General features: G+C 31.6%; 3 protein-coding genes across 3 annotated transcripts; 1 reads left to right on the top strand and 2 right to left on the bottom strand.

Moving 5' to 3' along the window:
- Window positions 1-433: 433 nt before the first annotated feature.
- Window positions 434-1,171, bottom strand: LOC101490557 (uncharacterized). The gene is made up of 2 exons (XM_004512441.4): window positions 834-1,171; window positions 434-748 (listed from the first exon to the last, which is right to left on the bottom strand). The coding sequence occupies exons 1-2, from the start codon at window positions 1,084-1,086 to the stop codon at window positions 624-626; spliced, it is 378 nt and encodes a 125-aa protein (XP_004512498.1). The 5' UTR covers window positions 1,087-1,171; the 3' UTR covers window positions 434-623.
- A 7,325-nt stretch (window positions 1,172-8,496) lies between these two features.
- LOC101490239 (uncharacterized) lies at window positions 8,497-10,541 on the top strand. Its single transcript, XM_004512440.4, has 2 exons — window positions 8,497-8,804; window positions 9,793-10,541. Exons 1-2 carry the CDS (start codon window positions 8,674-8,676, stop codon window positions 10,247-10,249), a joined length of 588 nt encoding a protein of 195 aa, XP_004512497.1. The 5' UTR covers window positions 8,497-8,673; the 3' UTR covers window positions 10,250-10,541.
- A 2,232-nt stretch (window positions 10,542-12,773) lies between these two features.
- Window positions 12,774-15,524, bottom strand: LOC101489901 (plastoglobulin-1, chloroplastic). The gene is made up of 3 exons (XM_004512439.4): window positions 14,861-15,524; window positions 14,221-14,416; window positions 12,774-13,293 (listed from the first exon to the last, which is right to left on the bottom strand). The coding sequence occupies exons 1-3, from the start codon at window positions 15,415-15,417 to the stop codon at window positions 12,982-12,984; spliced, it is 1,065 nt and encodes a 354-aa protein (XP_004512496.1). The 5' UTR covers window positions 15,418-15,524; the 3' UTR covers window positions 12,774-12,981.
- Between the last annotated feature and the right edge of the window lie 2,401 nt (window positions 15,525-17,925).

Genomic DNA, 17,925 nt, shown 5'->3' with positions numbered 1-17,925 from the left:
GTAGAAGTCTCTCCGGCAACTATAATTATTTACAACTATATAGTCTGAAATTTTACTGCAATATAAATAATTTAGTGTAACTACAATTCTCACCCAAACCGAATTTAAAACCATAATTAAAACATCCAGTTGTTGTTATCGAAAAAATACCTCACGCTGTACAAATTCATACCATATGCACCCCCTCTTCTAGACAATAGGATCTGATACCACAATTTCCAGCTGGCACTCTTAACCGCAACTCGAGGTTCGGTAACGGTTACAGAATCCAGCTGTATTCCATCGCACCCGGCGCACCCACTGCTATCCTACGCCTGAACTGATTCTAGTAATTATTACTAAAGACACCCCCAAGGGCCCAATCATCCGGTGATAATATAACATATTCTCAAATTAAAATTCACTAATCCGCAATTTTAATCAAAGATATATATGAGATGATTCATGAAATCGATTTTATTTTATTCTCCTTTTTTCTTCCTAATCAAACACAAAACCTAAAACAATTTCAGATTTACAGTACAAATACAACAGGAGCAAAAATATATAGAATGGAAGGGTAAAGATGAAATAAAAAAAATAAAAAAAAAAGAAAGTAACACCCACACGTGTGAAGAGTTTGCTTAAAAATCTGCGAGTTTTCTATGAAGACGAGATTTCGGTATCTGTTGCAAACTTCGAATCGCCAACACATCGCTTCTTTTCGCATCAGCGTAATGTACTCCAATCTCACCACTAATCTCCGCCGCTGAAACAGATCGAAACAAAGTAATGATTAATTAATTGTTAATTAATAATAATGAGTAGAAAGAATGTTGAAATTTGCATTGTACCTAAATGATGATTGAATCCAGTGAAATGATTTAGGTCTGAAGGCGAGGGAGTGTGAGAGAAGAGGTAGAGAACGAAGAAGCAAAGAAGAGTTAGAATCGGAATGAGGTGAATGAACTTGTGCGGTGTAGGAGGTGACGAAGATAGACGGTGAGGTTTCGGTGGTTCGTCGGCGATGAGAGTTTCTTCGTTGACGACGGCATGAAGATGGAGATGGAGCTTGGAAGAAGGTGAGCCTAGAGATTGTCTGTGCATCGTGTCAAATACACAGAGAGAGAAACTGAAACTGACAGATAGTAGAGAGAGAGAGAGAGAGAGAGAGACGAATATAGTGTCATCAAGTGTGAATTTTATTACTCTGATTTTTCATTTTAATTATTATTTTTTTTTTGTTTTTTATTTTGCGATGTTGATTTTATTTAAGTCTCGTGACCCCATTGTTGCTATTCTTTTGCTCAAGTGTTTGTCCTTTTTAGTGTTTCCTTTCCTTTTACTCTTCCGTCCCTTTTTCTTTTTCCTTTTATTTTGATTAATTCTTTTTCTACTTTTTTAAAGCTGGGTTTTGGATTTGCATTCTAGGGTAAAAAGTATAAATGAAAATATTATGAGGATAAAACACATTTCTCTCTGTGGTGAAATATTATCAAACAAAAGGAAAATATTTTATGTGATAAAATGATTAGTTATATTTTTGTTTCTTTTAGACTTGATGATGGGGACCTAAAAAATAAATTAATTAGAAGGAAAATTTCACTTTAGAATAATTTTAGTTTTGTTTATGTTTAGATTAATAGTAATATTTTAAATTTTATTTTAATTAAGTGGGGGGTAAATCTATCTAATAGATTATATTTATACTTTTAAGTCTTTTAAGTATACGAGCTTTTTAGTCACACAAAAAAATGAATGTTTTTTCTATCAATACTTTAACAAGGACTTCATTTAAATTTTTTTTTTTTATAAATAAACTAGATTTTTTTTTAATTAGATTAGTGAGTGAGTTTTTAAATTATAACTTATTTAAATCTTATCAATTGTTATTTTTTACCATTTGACAATTCTTCATTGCCTTATTAATGTTGTAGGTTGTGGCGTCTTTCTTTTTATTTTCTCCATCTATTCCATATTTGTTTTGTTTGATAAATCTGTTTTTAGTCGCTATGAAATTTTAATCTTTTTAAATTATTTTTTTCAAGTATGTTTAGAATATTATAAAAAGTTATTTCACAAAAATTTAAATTTTTTTAATTAAGGATGAATTAAATATAAATATTTTAAATATACATTAAGATAAAAGTAATATATGAACTTAAAAATTAAATTTTAAACTCATTTTTTATGGAGGGACTTTTTAAATCGCAGTAAACATACTTGTAAAAATTCATTCAAAAATATATGTTGAATTAACAACATGGACTAAAACTGCATGTATGATAAAACTGCTTGCATGATAATTTTAAAGACTCAAAGTTGTATTTTTATTTAACAAGGACTAAAATTGAAAGTTTGAAATTTATATGGACTAAAAACATATTTAACATTTCTTTGTTTCTACTTGGTTAGATCTTCCACCTGTATGGAAACAACTTAAATCCACATCACTTGGACCGAGATAGTAAAAGTTCACTCTTTAGAGTTCGAGATCCATATTCAACATTTAGAGTTAAGACCAGGTTGAGAGTCAGAGGATAATCTCTGATAGTTTACGTGGAAGTTAAGGAAATTGTGGAAATGCCAAAATCGAGAGGCCAAATAGAGAGGGACAATTACCAAGTTAATGGAACCCTTAAATTCTAGGCTCGAGGTCTATATAAGGACTAAAACCTCTAAAAGAAATATCATCTCATTCATTTATAAAATAGTCATTTAAACACCTCGATGACTACATTACAATATACAACTGTCCTCAATTTTTTTATCAATAACATTTGACGCCATCCGTGGGGCCTCAATAAAGTTATTTCATATTACATATCATTCATTAGATTATCATAGTAGTTTGTAGTTGACTAGTTGGTGAGACATCAACCACAATTTTGTTTGAAATATAAGTCGTCGTCAACATGTTTAGCCATCAAAACAAAAATCTAGAAACACAAGTTCAAGCAATTCAGCAAGATAGTGCTACAACAATAGAAACTACGAATGAGTTGGATGACCCTCAACCTCTATTTGAGAAAATTATGAAAATCCTAGTTCCCAACAACTTTAAACCTTTTTCGTTGGAAACATTCAACCAAAAAAAGATCCTTAAGAACACCTCATTGTGTTTCAATACCTAGATGTCCATCATCAACGCTAGTGAGTAATTAAAACGTAAATTGTTGTCGAGAACATTTAGGTATTGTTTGTTTTGAAAGAAATAAGAAAGAAAAATCGTGATAAAGACCTCAAGAGCATAAAGATGATCCATATTTTAATAAGTTAGAATGATCTTTATTATTTTAATTTGGTTTGTAATAGTTTTTAGTTTCCTTTGATTTGGAATTGTATAGTTTTATTATAGATTTAGTTTATGTTATGTGTAAGTGAAGATAATTTACTTCCTTACATTTAGTTTATTTTAGAAAAAATATGATATAAGCATAATATGGGCCTAGAGAATGGTGTCACTTATGATCCATTTAGGTTTAGAGATAGTCTTGCTCTAAATATGTATTTGTAACCTCGCTGAGGGGAGATTTTTAGAACAATATTTTTTGAGGTTTTGTTCTCTAGAGTTCTTGAAAGAATTCACTTTGAACTTATCAAGATTGTTAATCTTTGTGGTTTTATTTTTGGCTTATCAATCCCTAGATTGTGGCGCCATTTTGTTCTTGGTTAGTTTCCGAAATTATAAATTTCAGTTACCTTTACATCAAACTCTAATACACAAATTCTACCAATTATCGTGTTCATCAACATGCGATCATATCTTGAGTTCTAAAAACTTGTTTTCGGAGATTCAACAGCCTAACGTGTGTTTCAGATCGTCATCTTTCACCTCGTTTTAGAATCGTCCGACTCATAGTTCCGTAGCTCTGTTTATTGCGTTCTCCGGCAATACACGATTTTAAATTTGTAAGTTTCCAACATAGAACGATCTTTAAAGTGATTCATGACAAACGTGATCATATCACTTGGTACCAGAGCTTGTCTCTAAGTTTGGAATTAGTAAAATTCGGTTTATCCATTTTTTTTGGTGAAACATAAATTGCTAGTTGTGTTGCTTTTGTTTGAATTATTATCTTTACTTAATTTGTGTGTTGCTGCTACTTAAAAAAAAAGAATATACAAAAAATAATTTTGTGTTGTTAAAAGTATTGCACATTACCTGTTTGACAAAATTCCTAAATATGTCATATCATCAATATATTCGAGATTTTGTATTGGATCCAAAGTATGTGAAATATCTGTACGAAAATGGATATACAAAACATGCAAGAAAAGTAGAGAAGTTAGCCTTGAGAGAGAAAGAGAAAATCAAAGAAAAGATAGAAAAAAAGGAAAAACATTTGAAAGACAAAGGGGAATAAATTGACTCAAACTATTTCTCTAATTTTGATAATTCTCAATTGCAAGTACTTGAAGAAGTGTTTCCAAAAGAGGAATGTCATCAATATATTGACATTGAAAGCAAAGAGAAAAATGATGGTAAAATTGAATGTCTCTCTACATAAGAGAGTGAGGTGAACGAAACAATGTTAGTGCTTTAAGATGATTAATCAAAGGTTCCTCAAAAGGATGCATACAAGAAAATTATTGAGTCACCATTTTTTTTGTGATGAAGAGAATGTCCATGAGACTCAACTTGCTTTGAAGTCTTTGCAAATACAATGTAACATATTGTTTGCCACAAATTTCAATCCAAAGAAGGTGCATTTCATCATAAATATCAACTTTAAAATGTATAACTTTATCTCCATCATTAGAATTTCTTACCTTTACCATAAATGTACTAAGATGTTAATTGTTCAAGATGGAAACGTGTTTCACCGACTTATCAAATTTGGTGGCTTTTTCAAAATTCCATTTGACCCCGGTGGATATGATGAGCTTGTGGTTTATTTGGATTATTTCTTCATGTACGATATAATGGAACATAAATTCGTGGTCGAATTTCTTAAATAAGGAGAGAATGATAAAGACCTCAAAAGCATGAAGATGATCCATATTTTAATAAATTAGGACGAACTTTATTTATTTTAACTTGGTTTGTAATAATTCTTAGGTTGCTTTGATTTGGAATTGTAATAGTTTTATTATAGATTTAGTTTACGTTATGTGTAAGTGAAGATACTTTACTTCCTTACATTTAGTTTATTTAAAAAAAATATGATATAAGCCTAATATGAGTCTAGAAAATTGTGTCACTTATAACCCATTTAAGTTTAGAGACAATCTTACTTTAAATATGCATTTGTAACCTCATTGAGGGGAAGACTTTTAGAACATTATTTTTGTGAGGCTTTGCTCTCTAGAGTTCTTAAAAGAAATCACTTTGAACTTATCAAGGTTCTTAATCCTTGTGGCGTTCTTTTTGGCTTATAATCCCTAGATTGTGGTGCCACTCTTTTTCTTGGTTAGTTTGCGAAATTATAAATTTCAATTTCCTTTACATCAAATCCTAATACACAAATTCTATCAATTTTCGTGTTCAACAACTTGCGATCATATCTCGAGTTCTACAAACTTATTTTTGGTGATTCAACAGTCTAACATGCGTTTCAGATTTTCATATTTCACCTTATATTGGAATTGTCCGATTCGGAATTTCGTAGCTCTATTTATCGTGTTCTCCAGCAATACGCGATTTTGGATCCAATTTGTAAGTTTCCAACCTAGAATGATATTTAAAGTGATTCATGACAAACGAGATCATATCAGATAACTACATAATGGAAAGTTTATTGGAAGTAGTGCTTCCATCGTTTGATACTTCTTTGAAAAAAGAGATTCAAATGTGCGGGTCCCACAATAAAAACCTCTTCCTCTCAATATTGGAAGAAATATAAAAGGAATGCACTATTTGTTGTAAGAAGATGTGCATTACATATTTTATACTTATATAAGAGTATTTGAGTCATTTACTCTTAAAAAATCAATTAATACTTTTTTTCCTCTCACTTTCAGTAGAACACCCAACACTTTTTTTTAATCAATTAATACATTTATTTCCTCTCACTTTCAGTACAACCAAACAACTAAAAAATCATCTAACTATTTATTCAATTTCTTCCTATTTTCAATCCTTTAACATTATTTCCTTTGATTTTCTTTCCTTTCACTTTCTCTTCTCATCCAAACAAAACATTAAGGAAATCGTTCTTAGGCAGTACACGAACATGCATAAGCATTCAATCATAGGGTTCTCAAACTTTAGTAAAATATTCATACAACGGTTATCAACAAGCAAACGCCAAAAAGTAAGAGCGAAGAGCCTATTCAGCATATGCCAGCCCCCAACCTAGAGCTTGCGTGAGTACTTAGGCCTCTTCAACGACGCAACAATCCATATGGTGAACCCGACATGGAAAAGGTTTGCAGGGCATTTCAACAAATCACTGGCTCAAAAACCTGTAGCCAACATGTTTGAGTTGAATGCTACATCAAATGAGAAGAATGTAATTCGAGAAAATAAGTAAAGATGCCAAAGAATGAGAAAGAGATCTTCGTGTGTCGTTTGAGCACACACATAAACACTTATCCCCCAAAGAAGAAATTTTCGTCTACTAGATAGAAATTCCTACGACTCATTGACTCATTGTTAACTATGTTTTAAATGAAGATAGGTGACATAGTTAAATAAAATTTTCACACCCAACTCTTCCCAAATCCTTCTTGAGCTTGGGGAAAAAAGGGATCTCAAATTGCATCTCTGATGTTCGTGTCACAAAGTTAAAGATCGTGACATTGACGATCGTCACCAACTCCAATGTGAAATAGAAAAGTTGATTTAGGATTGACTTCTTAAAATATACGCGAAACACACATACTGTGAGGGACAATCAAGTCAACATTTGTCTCGTCCTAAGTCTCTAGAAGGTGAAAATGCTATAAAATGCAAAAAAAATATCCGAGGAGGAAGTTTTTCACCATTCACTACTTTGCTAATTTATGTAGATGATTTTATATCAACTGACAATGACATTGAAAAATTTACATCCATCAAAAGTCTCCAACAGACATTCATTCTGTAGCAGTAACAAGAGTCCTCAAATACATAAAAAAAATAGTCCGTCTATTGATCTACTTGTTCATAAAGATTCACCTTTACAATGGAAGACTTTTCGCGATTTAAATTGGACTACTTGTCGTGACAACAAAAAATCAATAAATAACTACTGCATTTTTCTCGACAATTCTTTAATCATGGAAATTATTAAAAAAAACCTACCATATCAAGATTATCATCCAAAGCAAAGTACTATGCAATGGTCTCTACTATCTGCGGATTACGATGGTCGACTTATTTTATTTTCATATCTTAATTTCCAATTCTGCTTTACTCTATTGAGACGGTCAATCAACTTGCCCCAACAACAAACTCTTTTATCACAAACGAACAAAACATATTGAATTGGATTGTCACATAGTCTAGGTAAAGCTTCAAAAGAAACACTTTCACTTACTTTGAGTATCATCTTCGCAGCAATTTGTAGATTGTTTAACCAAATCTCCTGATCCTTTTCCTTTACACAATTTCCTCCGAAGCCAGGACTTATTCCAGTCAATATACCCTTCAGCTTGGGTGGGGCTTATTAGTCAAATACTTCCATGATTAGTTAGTTTCAAATCAAGCTAGAGCAGTTTTAGTCTTCTAGTTATTAGTTTGTTACTCTGTTCAATGTAAGACTAAATAAATCCTACTCTTGCATAATTGGAATTCTATTCCCATTCATTCAATAATAGAGAAATCAATCAGTTTACTTCTCTAATTCTTTAGAATAATAACCGATTTTATTAAACCAAACTTAATGGGATCAAAGTAATATGTTTGGATAAGTGCTAATCCCATTTTAATAATTTTGATTAAATATTTTTGTTTTGTTTTGTTTTTATGTATTATTCCCTGAAAAGCAACTCTATTATCGCATACCTACTACTAAAAAACAACTACAAGTATGATAAGTTGGTCTATTACATTACATATATAAAATATCTCTTTTGTTTTTTCTCTCTCTTTTTTATTAAAAAAAACTGTCTTCTTTTTAGATAAAAAAAATATCTCTTTTGTTTCATATGATATTCATATAACTCTATTCATGGTTTGGTATTTGACACAATCTTTGATGAGTTCTAGATGATACTTATATTTATAAATAGTTTATAGTAGATCTATATTTAAAAATTATAGAAAAATAATAAGAATGATTAATGATATTTTTTAAAAGTAATCATTCATGAGAGTTTTAATTTTTATTTTTATCGAATTAATTATAGATGTCTACTTTAAAAAAGTTACATATATCATTCTTGGAATTTTAAACCTTTGGTGAGTTCATATTAGAAAATTCGAACCCAATTTTGTTGACTTGAATTTTGGGTCAAAGAATATGTATAAGGTATAACCGGAATATGCCCACAAACTAAAACTTCTAGTGGGTCAACATCGGGTATGGGCCCAATAGTGCTTAAGGCCCATACAAATAAGCCCAAAATCCAACGGCCACAATATCTCAGGGAATAACGCAGTAGCAGCATCACCGCGAACGAAAATTCTGGAGCGCGAAAGATGTAGAAGTGCAAACTTGCGCAAGAGGAAAAAGAATCGTGAGAATTTCAACTTGAAAAACAATCATAGCAATAATCTTGTATCATAATAAGATCGAAAATTGAAGAAAAATAAAGTTGCAGATTTCAATGGTGCTGTGGGAGATAACACTTGGAACTGCGTATTTCTTAGGTCTGAAACGAACCTACAAACTTGCTCTTAGGATTCAGCGTAAGATCGTAACCCCTAAGTACCCTAAGATCCGTCAATTTCTTCACAGGTTTGTTCATTTCTCTTCCTCGCCAACATTTAAATTATGGAATTTGTGATATTATTATTTGCAAGATTCGTGATTCTCTTGTGATTTCGATTACGTAACATTTAACTGCACATTTATAGAAATTATTGTTTCGTTGTGATGTTTGCTGAATGAAATTTCACGAGGTTAAAGATTATTAGTATTAGATTTTATGGATATCATAAATGATCATTGATTGATTCGCTGTTTACCTAGCTTGATAATATCTCTGCAATGTATATTTGTTAGCGGTTTGTTTCTCACTTTTCTGTGTGAAAGGTGATTTTGAATGGAATTGATTATGTTATATTGATTAGTTATAATTATAATTGAGGTTGAAGTGGAGTGATTTATGTTTGAGTGCTTTCTATTTGAAAGTAAGTTTGATTTAAAACTTAGTCTACATTTTTCAACCCAACACAAAAGCTACATTTTATAACTTAGTTGAATTGAGGTTTGAGGCAAATATCGATATATCTAACAACAATCAAATGTATGTGATTTTACTAAAATTACTGTGAAACCAGACGTGCATACTAAATGTTTATTTGGTTTCAGTGCTTATAGGAAGTTAGGAATTGACTGAGTTACCTGACAAATCACAAACATGATAGTTGTTTGGTTATTGTTAAGCAAAATTGATTTTGCTTTGAAATTTCGGTTAGACTAGAAATGATAGAAGCTAGCTTTTGTGCTGAGTTGAAAAAGTTAACTCCTGCATCAAATTTGTATTGAGATAAATTAATTCACTTCAAAGACCATTGTACCCAAATCAATTTGATGCAATCAATCAATCACATCCAAAATCACGATTACCAAATGTTCATTCGAACACACCATTGAATATTTGAAAACTGATTTCACATGTCCTAATTTTTGTTTTATAGTTGTTTCTTGTTAGTAGATGTTTGTCACTGCATTGTATGTTGTTTAATATCTTTATTGGCCTTCTTGTTTTGGTGCTTCACAGACGAACCCGTGCTGTATTTGATGCAGCAATAAAGGTTCATCGGAACATTCAAGAAAGAGACATAGAAGTGGGTAGGAATATTGGAAACTTCATTTTGCGATGTCTAGATCGAATGAAGCCCTCAGCTCAAATTCGTGGTCCTCCTCAACTGCCCGTTGGTGGTGGTAGCTCAAGAGAGAGCATGACAAAGCATGCAACCGGCACTTCCAACCACAAGCCTCCCGGTCATTCTGGATTATTGAAGAAGGACTCTGATAGACGCTTGTTTACCTCATCCACGCCAAAGCCATTTCCTACCATTTCAAGGACGACGAGACCACCAAATCCTGCTGGGACTACAACCCATGGCAGGCACCTCAGTACCTATAGCCCTGAGGTCCTTAGACAAAACTACAGAGTGAGTTGGTCAGGGAGTGTTGTGAGGAAGGACATCATGCATTGGATGTTGCAAAACTAACTGTTTAATGTTCATCACTTCACCAGTGGCTTCTATTGTTCAAACAATTTTTTATCTCGCCAGGACAAGGTGGTTGAATAATGCTTGTGTCTGATGTTGGAAATTGATGATGATAGAAGCCTTGCTCTCGTCTCTTTGGACTTTGTATAGCCTGTCAAGTTTCCTTTTGATAGTGGGTGGTTATGCATTTTTTTCTTCAGTTTTGGTTAAAAGTACTAGTTGTTAATAACCTCATATAACAGTTAATATACTTGCATGTTGATCATAATAGTGAAGATTGTGCATTCTGTTATGATTCTCTTTCAACAGTTTTATAGTTCCCATCTACTTATGTTTATGCAGCTTGCAGTATAATTTTTGCAACAATACTGTCATATTCTGAACATGTTTGTAGGACATCCGTGTTTGGTGCTGTTCGCACTTGCCCAGTACCATTTTTATCCATTTCAACGTTCATTTTGGATAATTAGTGGTTATGAATTTCTCTTCCGTTTAGGTTAAAAGAACTGGTCGTTAATAACCTCATCACATATAACCTTCCTTCATGTTTACTACTAATGTAGAAACAAGAGTATGCAGTTCTGTTGTATTTCTTTTTTGAAAATTTCTTGGTTCACATATTTTTTGAGTCTCATATTGAAGAGTCTCGCCTAAAATGTGAAGCTTATACAAGTCTATGAACTCTCTCACTTAATGAATTGGTCCTCTTTTGGATTTGTGCTCACAACATTATTAAGAGGCTGTTTTGTTGTGAAAGGATATCCACATATGATTTTAACCAATGGAAGATTCTGATTGATGAAAATTTCGAGTCAAGTGTAGCTGTCTAGAACATCGGCTCATGAATTATGTGCATGGTTATGTGTTCTATTTGGGGGAGTCTCACCTAAAAGTGAAGTTTATAATTCTAGAGGCTCTCTTACTTGACGAGCTAGTCTTTTGAGATGGAATTTCCCTTTGTATTTATGTTCATGACAACTTTTGCTTGGGGGGAAAATCAATCACAAAATGGGTAATGAAGAAAAGGTCCAACCTTGTGCTTGTGACTAAAATCTTATGGGCAGAAGAAAAAATGTGGCAAGTTAATTCTTCATCAATTTCCTCCAATTTTCAATTTCTTCAATTCAAACCACCTTATTTTTCCTATGGAAGAAATATGTTCAAAAAGGGAAAACTATAACTTCTAGTAGTCGTTTTGTGGAGGAGGAAGTACAAAAGGGAGGGAGAACTGGAAATTTGTCTCCACTAATTCTCTATCATATGTAGGTGGATAGAGAACAAATGGAGAGAGAAAGTACAAAAAGGAGAGAGTGACAGGGTGGGTGTGAAATAAGATAAACCTCTTAAATTTTGATAAAAAAATGTGTGATAGAAGTTAAACATTTTGAAAAAGAGTGTAATGGAAGTTGCTTTCACGAAACTTTTTGCACTCAAAGTTTTTGATACATGTAAAAACTCGCAATTTATGTAAACTCTATATATTTTAAAGATAGAGATTGAAGCAAAAGATGACAAAGCTTGAACAGAAAAATAATGTGTATTCAAAATTAAGATATTTGATGTAATTTTGATTCCTATATTTATTAAATGGAATAGCCCGTTGTTGTAGAAGAAAATCTAAGATTGTGCAAGTATTTCTCTCAAAAGTGCTATGTGGAAAGTTAAATGGCCTAAAAAATTATGGGGTTGTTATCGAGCACGGATTGGCCGTTATATTCTTCGGTATTTAGTAATTTTACCGCATTAAAATTAAAATATAAAATTATACCTTTTTTAGTCTATAATTATTGTTATTAAATTTATTAATATGGTCACCTTTTTAGGATGATAATTCATATATCTTTCTATTATACTCATTATTATAATGAATTGGTATACGATGGTATATGAACCAAATGAGTAATTACTCATGATCGTCATGTTCAAGTCATTTGATTTATAAACAAAGTTCAATGGGTTGATTATCAAATCATGTCTTAAACTAATTTTCGAATTAATTGAGTTGGTTCGATTCTTTGTCGGTCTTAAATTGTTCGAGTGCCAACAAACATCAAATTTGTGGGAAAGGTCTTAAGATCCTTTACATTCAGTATATATTACAACCTCTCCATCTCTTTCATAGATTCAATCTCTTGTTTTTCTCTAAATTGATTTTCTTGCTATGTGTTTCTTATTATAGCTGCGGCAGATGCAGCACAACAGAGAATTGAGAATCACAACCACCAAGACATTCAAGGGAGAAATAAAAAAGTAAGCCCCGATTGTCCAAGATTTAAATCTAGCAACCAACATGCAGGGGTAAACAATAAAGTTCGAATCTGTGATCTCATCTATACTACACAAATCTCTCACCACTAGACCAATTCTAGTAGTGGCTTATGAACATGCTGAGTTAAACAGTTTTATCATCTAAAAAGTAGTTTCATAAAGGGTCGTATAATTTTACCCACGGAAAGAGCGAATGTGTGTGGTCAATGCTTTTGGAGGTTGGTTTGTTCTTATACGAAATCATAGATGTTGAATATAACAAAACAACCAACAATGCTTATTGCTTCTCTCCGAAATTTTATAGATGGTAGAATTACATTTTGACAACATAAGCTCTGTATCCTTTTGAATATACAAAAGTTAGAGAAGGTAAAAAATGATACATTGTGATTATACCTTTCACATTTTGGGTGGGCAGAGGGAAATGGGGTGCGGATTATCAAAAGGTAAATCTTATTACTTTCCTACTGATCAAGAAGGGGACTCCCTTCTCTTGCAAGGACAAACAGACCGCCATCTCCCCTTGATATTCGCAAATCCTTATCAAGATATGTGGTAAGAAGCCATGAACTTGTCCTCTCACCCGGTATGGGAATCTTAAGAGGTGGCTGACCTGAAATTGCACGTGATATGTTTGCCACCACATTCTCCAGAGGACCGAGAGATTGTTGCAGAGGCCCTAGGCTAAGCTTTTGGCCAAAAATGTCTATGTTTCCTGGTAAGTCAATTCTAGACTTTATCTCTGGAGGTTGTAGTGATCCTTCTTTGAATGTAACCTGTTTTCATTTAGAAATGTTAGCAAGAGTTTCTAGTCATATGCAATCTAAAAAGTTCTAAGCACGCTGAGGAAACTAATGATTAACTTATAACAAAGGGTAGCATCTTTTAGCAATATCACTGACGTTATGCAACAAGCAAATCACGTTTGCAAGACAGAGCAGTGGCAACTATCTATTAACTAAAGTACAAATACAATGTGACTTGAAGTATCAACAACTATTTATATGACTAGTCAACTACAAAAACAATACTATGAACTCGGGAAGTATCCGTAAATACAATACATACAGTGTTGCAAGCATATTCTTCATTACATTGCTATCTTAATGCTTCATACTAAGAAAACCAAATGTCAGTTTTCATAACACGAGCAGAAGAGCTTATGAAAGAAACATTTATTAAAACTTAGAAGTCCCAAAATAAATTAAGTACGTTGTTCTTATCCTTTACCTTGTCCTTTCTATTTCTTTTGGGTGCAGTCAAAGATGCCCATAGGCACAACTAAGGAACTAAGGTAGTGAGTCAGTAGGGACTGCACCTCTTGCTAATTGAGTCGCTGCCCTTTGGTAAGATGCAAACCACTAGTGCCTTAAGCAATATGCATGTGTTTTTGGTTAATTGTAAGAACAAAAACCCACAAATCCCAATCGTCTAACTTGCTAAGTATGAAGCTAGAGGAAAAATACTAATTGAGAGTCTTAAGCACAATCAGAGCAACCAACTAAGGCTTTTGTAAATTAAACATCTTAATTTTTTAATTTTAGCAAGAATATCAATGCTTGACTACCTGAGTGGTTAATTTTTAAATGGAAAATTAATACAATATTGTCAAATATTTTCTTAGACATGATTCACGAACCATGATAGGACAGACATTAGGGTGTGAAGGTTTTAATAAAATGTGAAGGTTTTCACGAGAATACCTGTACTCTTGCAGGGCTTCGAACTTCAAATGAGGCAGATGCGCTGAAAGACAATGAGGCAAATGGGCTAGACAATGTTGTGGAGTTTATAATTGTGAAGCTATCAATATCAATTGTTTGCGTTATTTTATCCACTTTCAACAAAGGTAATGATCCTGCTGCTAAAAGAGGCAACAGTTCGGAAGATGCTGTGTACCTGAAATCGGTTTGATAATCATACAAACAATAAGTACTTCCATTAAGACTCACTAATACAATACACCCTCGTTTCTAAGATACAAATCTTCTCATGTTTTAAGTGCAAAGTATAGGTCCTAAGAGTCCTACCCTCTTAATCATGCGTTCTTTATTTCAGTATTGTCAATTGCAGGTTGCAGAAAAAAGAAATTTACACTACAATGTTATAGCATAGAACAACAACAATTTGTTCAAATTCCGCTCTGCTATTTGTCAACACTGCTTTATTTATACAGCAATTTCCAACCAAGGTCGATCAAATTTTCACAACCTATGATTGAAATTTGGAAATCATTCATTTGAAAATTCAGAGATATTATCATATTCATATTAAAATAATTATAACATTAACATTACTATTAAACACAAATAATTCAAAACATACAAAACGATTCTAACTTACAGCAACACCCAATTTCCACTCAGAAGGTCAAGTTCATCCACCGGAGCAGGTGTGGGATTCACAGCTTCCAACTGAGTCACCAACTCGGTCACCTCAGCTCGAACCTCTGACCCGGCTCGGAAGCCAAGCTCAGTCCCATAGACAGTGTCAACAAGAGCACGCTTCAGCCCCTCCAGCGTTTCATTCACTCCCTCCTCCGTCGAAGCTTCAGTAGCAGATATCGGAGTTCCATTCCCGGCGTCGATATATCCACCGGCATCATCTCCCTTTCCTTCTTCCCATTCATCATCATCCTTGGAAGGATCCGAATCTGGAAGCTTAGAGGATGTGGACTGTTCGGGTTCGGGTTCGGATTTCTCGCCCCACTCGTCGGTGATCTTGGCGGATGGTTTATCGGCGTCTCCGGTGTCGCCGACGGCGGAGATGAAGCGAAGAGTAGGGAATCTGGGAGAGCGAGGAGAGAGAGAGATTCGAAAGTGAAGAGAAGAGAGAGAAAGAGGTTTAGGGTTTTGAGGGAAGACGAGAGGAGCGCGTGAAGTTGAAGAGAGTAGAGCCATCGCAAAATGGTTGGAACTGAAAATTCGTAGCCTTTTTTCTTTTCTTTTTGTGTCGCCGGAAAAATGAAATATCAAAGAAACTCGTTCAAAATGAATCACTCAAAATAAATATTAATATTTTTAGCATAACTAATGTCTAATAGGCAAATTCATAATAATATCATAATATCAACGGTTAGTACTGATTTTGGCCTTACGTCGAAAAAATAATGAAGGTTTTGGTCTTTTGTCGATAAATAAATAAATAAAGATTTTCGTCTATATGGGACAAATATGATTTTATAACTTAATTGATTAAAAATATAAACAATAAAAATTTATCTAACTATATTTTTAAATATTATGTTTACAAATATTTGTGTACATTTATTTTGTATTTTACATTAATTATGTTCTATAATTTTATATTAGTATACTTTGACTTTGAAAACTTTAAAATATCTTTTATTTATATACACAGGTATATTTGGAATATAAAATTATTATAATATGAGCTTATTAATTCATTGTTATTAAAAAAACAATTGAATTGACTTTTTAATATATATTATTATTGAAAAATGTTTTATTCACAAATTTATAACATAATATTTCAACAAATTTTACTATCTATGACTCTTCAGTTATCAAAACATTGAACGAATATCATTATAAAATTTAATTATGTAGAGTGATTATATCTTCTCTAAAAAAATAAAATTAACTGTATTTTATTTTGTGTGTATGATTAAATTTTATTTTGTGTTATAATTCTTTTTCTTTTGCAATGTAATTATAATATTATATCATTTAATTGAAAAACACACATGGTTTTCTTTTGTAATGTAATTATATATTATATCATTAGATTTTTCAAACTTTTTTTCTTCATTTAGGTTCATCCATGTAAGTTGTGACATCTAAATAAAAAATATATTAGTTGTTGATGTGGTTGATAGTGATTCATAACAATGTAGAGAGTAAATACAATTTAGATATCTTTAAAATAATAAATAATATTAATCAATAACATTATGTCGAATCTTGAAAATATCATAAGATAGCAAATGAAATACAACAATTAGATGTTATGATAACAAAATTATAGTTTTTTAGTTTGAAAAAAATTAATTTTCCAAATATTTGATATGTGTTATAAACCGGTTGAATAGTAATATTTCTTTTTATATGTTGGTGGGTTTGAGTAAAGCATTAGATTGGATGTAAGAATCTTCTAATTTCAAAAAATATTTAATTTGTTCAAAATGTTAAAGCATTTTAATTTTTTAAGGAACCATTTTAGTTTCATCAATTTTGTATGTATTTTGATGAAAATAGTTATTGAACAATTTTATTAGTCCAAATTTTAGTAGATACAAATATTATTACTTTTTTATTGGGATATTCTCACTAGTTAATCTAGAAGTGTGTGTACACACACTACTTTGATATGCTTTCAATTTTATTTATCTATACTATCAAACATTTTTTAAGAAATATTAATATTATATATCTATTCAAAATCTTAAAATATTAAATATATAGATCACCACTTTTATTTATCAAATATTTCCTTCATTTCTAACTAATGTTGGACTAATTGTTCACCTTTAAATTCTAACAATTATATATCATGTTATTATTTTAATTTTTGTAAAATCTCAAATCTTTATTTAAATATAGACTTAGCCATTCAAAATTTCATCCTCCAAAATTCTCTAAAATCTCTCTTCCAAATATATCGTAAAAGATTCAAACATCTGTAGTATTTTTAACATTCATAAGATTGTGTTAATTATAATCACTTGTTTGTTGTCATATGTGTTAAACATGTGTAGTCCTAAAAAAGGTTATTAGTTATATATAGTCTCTAAAATAGTCATATTCAAGAAATCGTCATTTTAAATTATATATCAAAACAAAACTTTTATATTATTTTATAAAAAAATTAACATTAAAGTTTATCTGATAGACATGGTAAGAAACAAGATATAATATAACAACCATCACATTTTGTCTCAATTAAGTGTTTTATGAACTAATAAGATGTTAAATTATTCTTGAACATTATCATATTATATCTCTATAATTAAATTTTTTTTTTCTGAATTTGAATTGGATTAGAAACCAACAGAATATGGAAATGTTCATGAATAGTGTATGAACATTATCACATTTTGGTTCTAACTCGGTAGTAGAACAACGCCTGAATATTATTCTATTAAAGATATATAACTTGTAATAGACAATATTATTTTCAAGATTGTCACACTATCACTATAAACTAATAGAGTATTTTCAACATGTTTTATTCTAGTTCATCTCTTTATTTAGAAACTTCATAAAAGTCATCATCTCACAACTAACAAGTATTTTCAATTTGAGTATGTTTAAGTATGAAATTATTATATTCTATATTCTCATAAGAAGATGCATCTTATTGATATAGATAACATCAATCAATTTTTATAATTGGACATCAACCTTACAATTTCTCTCATTCTAATATCAATTCATTTTAATCATGCA

Source organism: Cicer arietinum, chromosome 8 (genome assembly GCF_000331145.2).
Source record: "Cicer arietinum cultivar CDC Frontier isolate Library 1 chromosome 8, Cicar.CDCFrontier_v2.0, whole genome shotgun sequence".
NCBI classification, from domain to species: domain Eukaryota; kingdom Viridiplantae; phylum Streptophyta; class Magnoliopsida; order Fabales; family Fabaceae; genus Cicer; species Cicer arietinum.
The sequence above is the reverse complement of the archived record's forward strand: the minus strand, read 5'-3'. Positions and strand labels throughout refer to the sequence as shown.

Bases quoted from the DNA above. Each gene is read 5' to 3' on its own strand.
- LOC101489901 (XM_004512439.4), bottom strand. From the start codon at position 15,417: ATGGCTCTACTCTCTTCAACTTCACGCGCTCCTCTCGTCTTCCCTCAA. The intron at 14,417-14,860 runs GTAAGTTAGAAT...AACCGATTTCAG, and splicing joins AGTGGAAATTGGGTGTTGCT to GTACACAGCATCTTCCGAAC. The intron at 13,294-14,220 runs GTATTCTCGTGA...AAATGAAAACAG, and splicing joins GAAGCCCTGCAAGAGTACAG to GTTACATTCAAAGAAGGATC.
- LOC101490239 (XM_004512440.4), top strand. From the start codon at position 8,674: ATGGTGCTGTGGGAGATAACACTTGGAACTGCGTATTTCTTAGGTCTG. The intron at 8,805-9,792 runs GTTTGTTCATTT...GGTGCTTCACAG, and splicing joins ATCCGTCAATTTCTTCACAG to ACGAACCCGTGCTGTATTTG.
- LOC101490557 (XM_004512441.4), bottom strand. From the start codon at position 1,086: ATGCACAGACAATCTCTAGGCTCACCTTCTTCCAAGCTCCATCTCCAT. The intron at 749-833 runs GTACAATGCAAA...GATCTGTTTCAG, and splicing joins TGGATTCAATCATCATTTAG to CGGCGGAGATTAGTGGTGAG.